Below are 12,046 nucleotides of genomic sequence, written 5' to 3'. Positions count from 1 at the left end.
TGAATGCATTCCAGATAGACCAAAAATAATAGAGAAGTCCGAAAATTATTAAAAATGAGAATGTTAAAATTCTTAAATAAATTACAGAATCATGCGTATGAAAAAATAAATAAGAAGGGGATCTCTGGGTGGCTCAGCGGTTTAGCGCCTGCCTTTGGTGGAGGGCGTGATCCTAGAGTCCCGGGATCGAGTCCCACGTCGAGCTCCCTCCATGGAGCCTGCTTCTCCCTCTGCCTGTGTCTCTGCCTCTCTCTCTCTCTGTGTCTCTCATGAATAAATAAATAAAATATTAAAAAAAAATAAGCAAATCAGGCATAAATGAAATGAAGATGTTTGGATATGAAAACAACTTAAGAGGGATCCCTGGGTGGCGCAGCGGTTTGGCGCCTGCCTTTGGCCCAGGGCGCGATCCTGGAGACCTGGGATCGAATCCCACATCGGGCTCCCGGTGCATGGAGCCTGCTTCTCCCTCTGCCTGAGTCTCTGCCTCTCTCTCTCTCTCTCTCTCTCTCTCTCTCTCTCTCTCTGTGACTATCATAAATAAATAAAAATTAAAAAAAAAAAAAAAGAAAAGAACTTAAGGGATCCCTGGGTGGCTCAGCCATTGAGCGCCTTCCTTTGGCCTGGGGCGTGATCCTGGAGTCCTGGGATCCAGTCCCACATCCGGCTTCCCGCATGGAGCCTGCTTCTCCCTCTGCCTCTCTCTGTGTCTCTCATTAATAAATAAATTAAAAATCTTAAAAAACAAAAAAACTTAAAATTATTGAAAAATAAATGTTAAGAGCCAAAAGGGTTACCTGACGTCAGATGTATTAGAATGCTCTTAAAAACATAAGAGAATGTTATGAACAACCTTATGACCAAAATTTGGTTGATTTTACATCAAATGGATAATTTTATAGAAATACTTAAAAATGGACTCAATGGTTATATTAATAACCACTAAACACACAGAAATGTTATTAGATTTTTTTCCTCTTTCCCACTCCTTTCCATTCATTTTTTTCCCCTAGTCTCTAACCACCTCCCCTGCAAATCTAGACAAAAAAAGAAAGAAGAAAAAAAAGACACAGGGACCAGACAAGTTTTAACAAAACATCAAGGGACATATAACTCCTGCTTTGTTATAATTCACTTAAGAAAATAGTTAAGAAAACAGGGATCCCTGGGTGGTTCAGTGGTTTAGTGCCTGCTTTGAGCCCAGGGCATGATCCTGGAGTTCCAGGATCAAGTCCCAGGATCAAGTCCCAGGATCGAGTCCCACATCAAGCTCCCTGCATGGAGCCTGCTTCTCCCTCTGCCTTTGTCTCTGCCCCTCTCTCTCTCTCTGTGTCTCATGAATAAATAAATAAAATCTTAAAAAAAAAAAGAAAGAAAATAGTTAAGAAAACAAACAGAAAAAAAAAAAGAAAACAGGAAAGCTACTCAACTCATGGGACTATATACTTTTTATAACAAACCTGGGCAAGGACATTACAGGAAAAGATTATTTTTGATAGTCTTATTTTTGAACACAGATGCAGGAATCCTAAATAAAATAATTATATAAAATAATAAATAAAATAATTCAGCATTTGGTCAAAAAATGCACTGTAATCAAAATGCATTTATTCCTGAAATGTGAGGATACCTCAACATCACAAAATCAAATTAGTGTGAGTCACTACATGAACCCAATTAAAGGAGAAAAATATTTCAATTGGTGCAAATTATCTGATTAAAATTCAATACTCATTCATAATAAAAACTCTTCGTAAGAAAACAGAAAATAGAAAGTAGAAACAAAAATCTTTAGTCGGGCACCTAGATGGCTCAGTTAGTTGAGCATCTGACTCTTGATTTCAGCTCAGGTGGTGGGATTTCAGCTCTTGGGGTGGTAGGATAGAGCCTCACGTTCAACGCCATGCTTAGCCTGGAGTCTGCTTGCCCTTCTCTCTCTGCTCCTACCCCTCTCATGGGCTCTCTCCCTCTAAAATGAATAAATAAGGGGCACCTGGGTGGCTCAATCAGTTAAGTGTCTGCCTTCTGGTCTGGACATGATCCCAGGGTCCTGGGATTGAGTCTTGCATTGGGCTCCCTGCAGGGAACCTGCTTCTCCCTCTGCATATGCCTCTGCCTCTCTGTGTGTCTCTCATAAATTAAAACAAACAAAAAACACTGTACTGGGGATTTTAACCAAATGCAGTAAAACAAGAAAAATAAATAAATTATAATATTTAAAAGAAAAGGAAGAGGAATGCCTGGGTGGTTCAGTCAGCCAAACATCTGGCTCTTGATTTTGGCTTAGGACATGATCTCAGGGTCATAAGTTCGAGCCCTATGTCAGGCTCTGTGCTCAGTGAGGAATCTGCTCAAAATTCCCTCCCTCTCCCTCTGCCCCTCCTCCAGCTCTCCTCCCCACCCTCTCTCTTTCAAATAAATAAATAAATCTTTAAAACATTGTAAAAAGGAAGACAACACCACCTCACACCAGCCAGAATGGCTAAAATGAACAAGTCAGGAAATAACAGATGTTAGTGGAGATGTGGAGAAAGGGGAACCCTCTTACTTTGTTGGTGGGAATGCAAGCTGGTGCCACCACCCTGGAAAACAGTATGGAGGTTCCTCAAAAAAGTTAAAAAGAGCTACCCTATGACCCAGCAATGGCACTACTAGGTATTTACCCCAAAGATATAAAAGTAATGATCCAAAGGGGCACTTGCAAATAAATAAATAAACAAACAAATAAAAATAAAAAGGGGGCACTTGCACCCCAATGTTTATAGCAGCTATGTCCACAATAACCAAACTATAGAAAGAGCCCAGGTGTCCATCGACAGATGAATGGGTAAAGAAGATGTCATGTATGTATGTATACACACACACACACACACTAGAATATTACTCAGCCATCAAAAAATGAAATTCTGCTATATGTAACAACATGGATGGAACTAGAGACTATTAGGCTAAGGTGAAATAAACCTATCAGAGAAAGACAATTATATGATCTCACTTGTGTGGAATTTAAGAAACAAAACAGAGGATCATAGGTGAAGAGAGGAAAAAATAAAGACAAAATCAGAGGAGACAAACCATAAGAGACTTAACTGTAGGAAACAAACTGAGGGTCACTGGAGGGGCAAGGGGTGAGGGATGGGGTAACTGGGTGATGGGCATTAAGGAGGGCACATGATGTAATGAGCACTAGGTGTTAATAAGACTGCTGAATCACTGCGACATCTGAAACTAATAATACATTAGATGTTAATTTATTGAAAAAAAATTTTTTTTTAATTTATTTATGATAGTCACAGAGAGAGAGAGAGAGAGGCAGAGACATAGGCAGAGGGAGAAGCAGACTCCATGCCCCGGGAGCCCGACGTGGGATTCGATCCCGGGTCTCCAGGATCGCGCCCTGGGCCAAAGGCAGGCGCTAAACCACTGTGCCACCCAGGGATCCCTAATTTATTGAATTTAAATTAAAATTCAGACCTTTACATATATGAAACTTGGTATGTGACAGATTGGCCACGCAAGCCATGGAGGAGGAGGATGGACTCATTCAATATATGGTGTGGGGACAATATACTATTCATATATAAAAAATCAGGTCCCTGTTATATGCCACACATAACAATAGCTTCTGTGGGGATTAAAGATCTAAATGTGAAAAGCCAAACGTGAAACCTTGGAAGAAAATACAGGAGAATATTTTTATGGATTCAAGGTAGGGAAGACTTTCTTAAGCAAAAGCTAGAAAGAAAACAAAGAATCAGTATTAGGACAAAAGACCCTAGAAACAAAATCAAAACACAAGCCACAGACTGACAAAGGGTCAGAATCTAGAACTTCATACCATATTTTATGAACAGTTCAAAAATGCATAAAACGGGGCAGCCCTGGTGGCGCAGCGGTTTGGCGCCGCCTGCAGCCTGGGGCGTGATCCTGGAGACCCGGGATCGAGTCCCACATCAGGCTCCCTGCATGGAGCCTGCTTCTCCCTCTGCCTGTGTCTCTGCCTCTCTCTCTCTGTGTCTATGAGTAAATAAATAAAATCTTTTAAAAAAATGCATAAAACCACACCATATGCTCTATGCACGCACTCCTGTGAGAAATCTACATATGAAATGTACAAAAGTTGGGGGGGGAAACGACCTAAGTGATGGTGGTTGTTAGCAGAAAGGAGGGGAATAAGTTGGGGAGGTTTCCATTGTTATCTGTAACACCTTATATTTAAAGCAAATCTGAAGCCAAAAAAAAAAAATTGCGTGTGAATTTCTTGTGCTTATTTCTCTTATTTTTGAGATAGTTATCGTGTTGGGCAAGTATTTTAAATCCTTCTCCCTGGATATTTCATGGTACTACTTTTAAATAATAATTCAACATGTGTTTTGCATAGACTCTATTGGGACGCGTGGGAGGCTCAGCGTTGAGCCTCTGCCTTCAGCTCAGGGCCTGATCCCAGGATTGGGATCGAGTCCCACATCAGGCTCCCTGCATGGAGCCTGCTTCTCCCTCAGCCTGTGTCTCTGCCTCTCTCTCTCTGTGACTCTCATGAATAAATAAATAAAATCTTAAAAAAAAAAAAAAAAGAATAGACTCTTTGGATACAATACATTTTGAATATATAGGCAATATATCCAAAAAGTGCCAAGTGGTTCAAAATTCTAAATATATTGAAATTTATGCCTTGAAAATACTTGTTCCCATTTCTGTTCTCCAATTAGGAAGCCAGGAAGCAACCAATATTACCAACTTCTTTATTTTTCCATAACCAAGCAATTATATATATATTTTTCCCCTCTTCTTTCTTTTTTAAGATTTTATTTATTTCTTCATGAGAGACAGAGAGAGAGAGAAAGAGAGAGAGAGAGAGGCAGAGACACAGGCAGAGGGAGAAGCAGGCTCCATGCAGGGAGCCTGATGTGGGACTCGATCCCGGGACTCGAGGACCACGTCCTAGGCTGCAGGCGGCGCTAAAACACTGCACCACCAGGGCTGCCCTTCCCTCTTCTTTTTACAGAAATAATAGCTTATTCTCCCTTCTCTTCTGTACTTGCTTATAACCTAGAAAGCATTTTGTATCAGTCTAAAAAGAACCCCTCCTCCTCCCTCCTTCTGAGCGCCACTGCATGGAATTTCATTATATGGACGGACCACACTTGATCTAACCCGTGCATCCCACTTTGTCTTTGCACAAAATGCTGCAGTAAAGAACCTCAAACAAACATCACTTCACACAGACACTAGTATCTACGTGGTAATTTCTAGAAGTGCAATTGCTGGCCCAAAGGGAATACATATCCCAAATGTTGAGAGGTATTGCCAAATTGCCTCCGGAAAGGCTGTGCCAATTTACATTTCCCACCGGGAGTTTATAAGACTGCCTGCCCCTCACTTCTTGTCCAATACTTTCTGATATGAATGTGCTTTTCATTTGCATTAAAAAATTTTTTTTGGGGATACCTGGGTTTAGCGGTTTAGTGCCTGCCTTCCACCCAGGGTGTGATCCTGGGGTCCTGGAATTGAGTCCGGCATGGGGCTCCCTAAATGGAGCCTGCTTCTCCCTCGGCCTGTGTCTCTGACTCTCTCTCTCTCTCTCTCTGTCTCTCATGAATAAATAAATAAAAATTTAAAAATAAAAATAAAAAATAAAAAAATTTATAACTTTTTAAAAAGCTTATTTATTTATTAGAGACACGTAGAGAGAGAGAGAGAGAGGCATAGACACAGGCCGAGGGAGAAGCAGGCTCCCTGCAAGTAGCCCAATGTGGAACTCAATCGTGGATTCTGGGATCATGCCCTGGGCCAAAGGCAGATGCTCAACCACTGAGACACCCAGGCATCCCAAATTTTTATAACATTAAAAAAATATTATTTATTTATTTATTTATTTATTTGACATAGAGACTGAGAGAGCACAAGCAGGGGAGCTGCAGTGGGAGAGGGAGAGGATGACACGTGGCTCGATCCCAGGACCCTGGGATCATGACTTGAGCTGAAAGCAGCTGCTTAACCAACTGAGCCACCCAGGTGCCCCTCATCTGCACTTTTTTTTTTTAAAGATTTTATTTATTTATTCATGAGAGACACACACACACAGAGAGAGAGAGAGAGAGAGAGAGAGGCACAGACACAGGCAGAGGGAGAAGCAGGCTCCTCCCAGGGAGCCTGATGTGGGACACTATCCAGGACTCCAGGATCATGCCCTGAGCTGAAGGCAGATGCTCAATCGCTGAGCCACCCAGGTGTCCCTGTTTGTTTGTTTGTTTTTTAGCTTTTAAAAATATGAGAAAGTTGATCAGTTTGGAATTTATCTTGGTATGAACTGTAAGATAGGTTCGACTCTTATCTTCCTTTATCTACACAGGTGTCCCATGTGATTTCTTGGATAATCCATCTTTTCACCCTTTAATCTGAAAAGCTACCTTTATCACATGGTAAAACTCCAACATGTTTGTCCCTGGATTTCCAATGTGATTCCACTGATATTTTTAGCCATAGTCCAATACCACTCTGTTTTTATTATCATTACTTAAGATGATATAATTAATTGTTTTTTGTTTTCAAAATAAGCAGAAACACATAATCAGTTAAATACAATTAAGCAATATTAGGAGAGTATGTCCTAGAATTCTTTTTTTTCCTCCAAACAAATCTTGTTTGTCAGGAATTCTATCAGGGTAGTTATTTTCATGAATTCTCCTCCACCTCAGAGTGGATCCCTTCCAAATTTCACCAATAGCTCTACAAGATCCCACCCTGGAACCCCAGGGGCAAGAGCCTTACCTGGTCCAGGGTCATATAACTTGGGGATGACAGGATGGCGGATGGTCACTGGAAACTTGGCCACTGAGGACTTGGACTCCAGACTCACTGGAAGGAGAAATAAGGTCAAGGTGGGCAGCACGGTGTCTGGGCCACTCTCCACACTGCCTCAAGGAAGCTGCAGGGGTGAAGGTTCAGTAGAGAACATCCTGCGTGGGATGAGACCCACTGAGTTGACAGCACTCTGGCTCCTGATTTGCTATGTGTCCCTGGGGACCTTGCTGAACGCCTCTTTTTTTTTTTTTTTTTAATTAAGTAATCTCTGTGCCCAACATGGGACTTGAACTCACAACCCTGAGATCAAGAGCCACGTGTTCTGCTGACTGAGCCAGCCAGGTGCCCCTTTTTGAATGCCCCTTAGCTCACATGTCTTCCACTGTGAGAGTCTGGTGGGGTGGAGTGGGCTTGGAATCAGAGGGTCCAGATTACATTTGACTTTGCCATTTATTATCTGAAATACCTTGGGTAAATCAGTGCTCACTTCAGCAGCACATTTACTCAAATTGGAAGGATTCAGAGATCAGCATGGCCCCTGTTCAAGGACTATACACAAATTTTTTTTTTTTAAGATTTTACTTATTTATTCGCAAGAGACACCAAGAGAGAGGCAGAGACATAGACAGAGGGAAGAGAAACAGGCTCCATGCAGGGAGCCTGACGTGGGACTCGATCCTGGGGCGCCAGGATCACGCCCTGAACTGAAGGCAGACGCTCAACCACTGAGCCACCCAGGTGCCCCCATAAAATTTTATTTATTTTTTTTAAAAGATTTTATTTATTTGACAGAGAGGGCACAAGTAGAGGGAGAAACAGGCTCCCCACTGAGCAGAGAGCCTGATGTGGGGCTCAAACCCAGGATCCTAACATCATGACCTGAGCTGAAGGCAGCCGCTTAACCAGCTGAGCCACCCAGGTGCCCCCTCTATATGCACATTTGAAATAACTTGGGTAAATCACTTCTCCAGGTACAAAACCAGGATAATACTACCTCCCTGTTTTATCTCACAGGGTCATTTGTTGAAAAGAAATGTCTGGGAACCTGAGAGAGAGCTCTCTCTTTAGTCGGTGGTCATGCATAATCTATCCTGTGTTTCATTTTTCTGTTGGTGTCCTGGGAATTCATCCTGGGTGTGGAGTGAAAAGAAAAAGAGTGACTTTAATTCATCCGGAAAGAAACTGGGGCTGCCAGGGGCTGGCCAGAACTGTTCTCCCAAGAATTTCTAGGATGGGAGTGGGAGATAGGGATAGGAGAAGGAAACAAAGCCACTGTCCTTGGGGCTGAGAGCTCCTCCACATACCTCTTTTCCTGTTAGTGTCCAGGACAAGATAACGATACACAGACTGAGTCCCTCCAGTCCTGTAGCTGAAGTCTTCAGCTCTGAGAGCTACGGATAATAGGGCATAGAGCCCCTGGTGGTTTCCAGGTGCATGAATGATCTACCCTCATAGAGAATGCACATTCTTTCCTTTGAAGGATGGGTGGCAACATGGGGGCAGTGTTGGAGACAGTATTTGGGAAGTTAGAGGTCTAGGGTTAGAAACAAGAGCAAGAGAAGAATCCTAAATGCAGGCAGGCTTCCAGGAGGAGGAAGACTTTAGGAGGGACAGGTGGTGTTATCCCACTCCCTAAGCATTTTGCCATCCAAGGACAGACTCTCACCCACATCCACTCTGTGGTGCTGGTACACTGTGCTGGTGTATGTCATGTGCTGGAGGATGAAATTCAAAAGCTTCTGATTACTGGTGGAAATGGTCAGTCGCTTCTGGCCTCTGCCCTGCACCACACTGTCAGGGATGTCAGCGAGGGTGTTCAGTGTCCCCAGAGAAGCTGTCAGGGTGACCTAAGGTGGGTGAGGTAGAAAGACGCTAAATGCAAGGAAAGGCACATACCCAGGATGGCCAGCAGGGGGCAGGGCCCATGAGGATGAGAGGAGGCGCTCTGTGGTGCCCTGGAAGCTCGGGTCTGGCTCTCCAGCCCGTTACTGCTGTCCCCAGCGAAGTAGAATCAAGTCTTGGGGATTGGTGTGTTCAGGGTCATTGCTCTGTCTCTTGGCCTACAGGATCCTATCCTTCTAGATTTCTTACTTAGTTTTTTCTTTCTTCTTTTTTTAAAGATTTTATTTATTTATTCATGAGAATATACAGAGAGGAGAGAGAGAGGCAGAGACACAGGCAGAGGGAGAAGCAGGCTCCATGCAGGGAACCCGACGCAGGACTCGATTGCGGGTCTCCAGGATCATGCTCTGGGCCAAAGGCAGTGCTAAACCGCTGAGCCACCCAGGCTGCCCAGTCTTTTTGATTTCTGACTGCCTCCTCCTCCTCCGCTGCCTGACCTCCAAATGGAGTTTTCCAGGGTTTGGTTCCATGCCCTTTTCTCTTCTTATTCAACACCTTCTCACCTTTTAAATACTATTCATATGCTAGTGACTTAAAAATATATGTCTCCAGTTCACATCTTTCTGAGACCCAACTGCCTGGCTGGTTGCTTTGCTAGGAAGTTCCACAGGCAGTTGAAACAAAATCGAGCTATTAAGTTTTCTCTATAAACCTGTTTGTCACTCTCTACCTGCTTCTCCCCGCCCTGTGAATGGCATCTTTGTCTCTTCGACTGTTGAAGTCCCTAATGGAGGTCATTCCTATTTGAAAAGAGTCCTATTGGGTCTACCTTCAACAGGTACCTAGAACTGGTCCCCATCTCTCCATCTCATTGCTACCCCCTAGAGCTACTCTCTTCTCCTGCCTTCTTGTCCTCTGTGTAGCCAGGTATTTTTATGAAAAGTACACTGGATTATGTCACACTTGCTGAAAACACTCCAATCAGCCAACAGGTGTTTTCTGAGATCCAAATTACAGGTACTGGGAAAAGAGGAGTAAATAGAACCAACTCCCTGGAAGGCTTATATTCTAGTCGGGAAGGATGGCGATAAGTATATCACAATACATATAAAATAATTCAGGTACAGAAAAGCATCATGAAGATAACAGAGAGTACTGGATAAGTGGCAAAGGTGTGTTTTGGGGGTGCTTTGCTGAGACTAGGGGAGGGCAAGAGAAGGCCATCAGAGGATAGAATAGTTTGGCAGATTTGCTCAGTCATCACCCATTCCAACCTCTGGCAGGCAGAATGAGAAAAAAACTACATTTCCCAGACTCCTTTTTCTTTTTCTTTTTTTTTTCCAGACTCCTTTTTCGATTAGGGTTCTGGATGCAGTTTGCATCGCACCACACTCATCAGCTCTCTGTGCATAAGAGTTGGATTTGGAGCTATATTTAAGTGGGAGACAAAAGACAGGGCACAGAGCAACGGTCTAGCTGGCGCTAACCTTGACTGGCAACATGCACAGAAGCCAGGCTGTGGTGACAGCTTCCTCTTGGAGCAAAAGCAGTAGCATCTGTGCTGACCCAGGTCTCTGGAAGTCCTCCTTCAAACTCCAGCCACTCGCATGGCTGGAAAAATAATGCCTTCCGGAGGCATCCTTCTCCCCTCTCCACCTTGGACTCATGTTGGATTTCTTTCTTTCTTTTTTTTTTTTTTGACCATGTTGGATTTCTAATCTGGATAAGCACTCTGTCAAAATCTGAGACCAGCCACCACTGGGGATGGGGGTGTGAGCAGTGAGCCAAGGACAGGATGCCAAGTGCAGAAAGGGGCTGGGAAGGGGACTAACCTCATAGATGGGGGCATCTGGTCCTTCAAACTGGAGACCTGGAGGACACAGGAAAAAGGATTAAAAACACCATTTGAGAGCAACAGCTCCTGATGCTCACTACCTTCCTGGTGACTCCTATGTATCCTTCCAGAATCTTTTCAGGTGTCACATCCTATCCAGGGTGTTTGTTCACCACTCCCCTCTCCCCAGGGTCCTGTTAGGTGGTGTCCCATGGTCCTTCTCAAATTCCAGTGGAGCTAAAGCCTTTGATGCCCACCCTCAGCATTGGATGGATACTGTGAATTAATCCATCCTCTTCCAGGTGTCTCTGTTACTGAAGGGAAGACAGCAATGGATAAGTAACAAAACATCCTTATATGAGGTTCCTAGAAGAGTCAAATTCATGGAGACGAGAAAAGACATTTTACTGAATGGTGGTTGCCACAGGCAGGAGAGGGGAAAAGAGTCAATGTTAAATGAGTAGAGTTTTAATTGGGGCAGATAAAGTTCTGGAGATGGATGATGGTGACAGTTGCAGAACAATGAAAATATATTTAATGCCACAAAACTGTGTGCTTAAAAGTGATTAATTTATTATGTATATTTTACAATAAGAAAAGGAATCATCCAACATGGCAAATCACTTTATTTTTTGCAAATCACTTTTTAAATGACTATTCAAAACCGCTAGCAATTTATCCAAGTATATTTATTATTATTTTTAAAGATTTTACTTATTTATTTATTCATGAAAGACACAGAGATAGAGCGGCAGAGACACAGGCAGAAGGAGAAGCAGGCTCCATGTAGGGAGCCCGACGTGGGACTCGATCCTGGGTCTCCAGGATCACGCCCTGGGCCAAAGGCAGGCGCTAAACCGCTGAGCCACCCAGGGATTCCCGTGTATTTACTTTAGAATCCAGCTCTGTTTTCATAATGTGACTAATTCAAGTTCTAATTCAAATATAGCCTCCCTAGGTGGCCTTAGATAACTTATGTCACCCGTGAAATTGGCAAAATAACATTTACCTCACAGGGATGTGGTGCTAAACTAGAGAAGTGTGTAGAAATCTCTTGTAGAGGGATCCCTGGGTGGCACGGCAGTTTGGTGCCTGCCTTTGGCCCAGGGCGCAGTCCTGGAGACCCGAGATCGAGTGCCACGTCGGGCTCCCAGTGCATGGAGCCTGCTTCTCTCTCTGCCTCTCTCTCTGTGACTATCATAAATAAATAAAAATTAAAAAAAAAAAAAGAAATCTCTTGTAGAGGGGAGTTTTTTTTTTCTTTTTTTTTTAAGATTTTATTTATTTATTCATAGAGACACAGAGAGAGAGGGAGAGAGGCAGAGACACAGGCAGAGGGAGAAGCAGGCTCCATGCAGGGAGCCCGACGTGGGACTCGATCCTGGGTCTCCAGGATCACGCCCTGGGCTGCAGGCGGCGCTAAACCACTGCGCCACCGGGGCTGCCCAGTTTTTTTTTTTTTTTTCCATTAAAGATTTTATTTATTTATTCATAGAGACACAGAGAGAGAGGGAGAGAGGCAGAGACACAGGCAGAGGGAGAAGCAAGCTCCATGCAGGGAGCCTG

General features: G+C 43.5%; 1 protein-coding gene and 1 non-coding gene across 2 annotated transcripts in view; one reads left to right on the top strand and one right to left on the bottom strand.

Annotated features, from left to right (window-relative positions):
- The window catches only part of B4GALNT2 (beta-1,4-N-acetyl-galactosaminyltransferase 2), a 51,581-nt gene that overhangs the window by 8,873 nt on the left and 30,662 nt on the right, over positions 1-12,046 (bottom strand). The window contains exons 5-7 of the mRNA XM_035721157.2: positions 10,479-10,516; positions 8,471-8,651; positions 6,772-6,858 (exon numbers count right to left, since the gene is read on the bottom strand). Of these exons, the coding sequence (XP_035577050.1) occupies positions 6,772-6,858; positions 8,471-8,651; positions 10,479-10,516 (306 nt within the window). The remainder of the gene's footprint in view (positions 1-6,771; positions 6,859-8,470; positions 8,652-10,478; positions 10,517-12,046) is intronic.
- LOC112655730 (U6 spliceosomal RNA) lies at positions 7,284-7,387 on the top strand. The gene has a single exon (XR_003133858.1). It is a non-coding gene; the product is annotated as a U6 spliceosomal RNA (small nuclear RNA).

This window comes from Canis lupus, chromosome 9 (genome assembly GCF_003254725.2).
Source record: "Canis lupus dingo isolate Sandy chromosome 9, ASM325472v2, whole genome shotgun sequence".
In the NCBI taxonomy this organism is placed as follows: Eukaryota; Metazoa; Chordata; class Mammalia; order Carnivora; family Canidae; genus Canis; species Canis lupus.
Note: the sequence above shows the minus strand (reverse complement) of the source record. Positions and strands in the feature narration are given on the sequence as shown.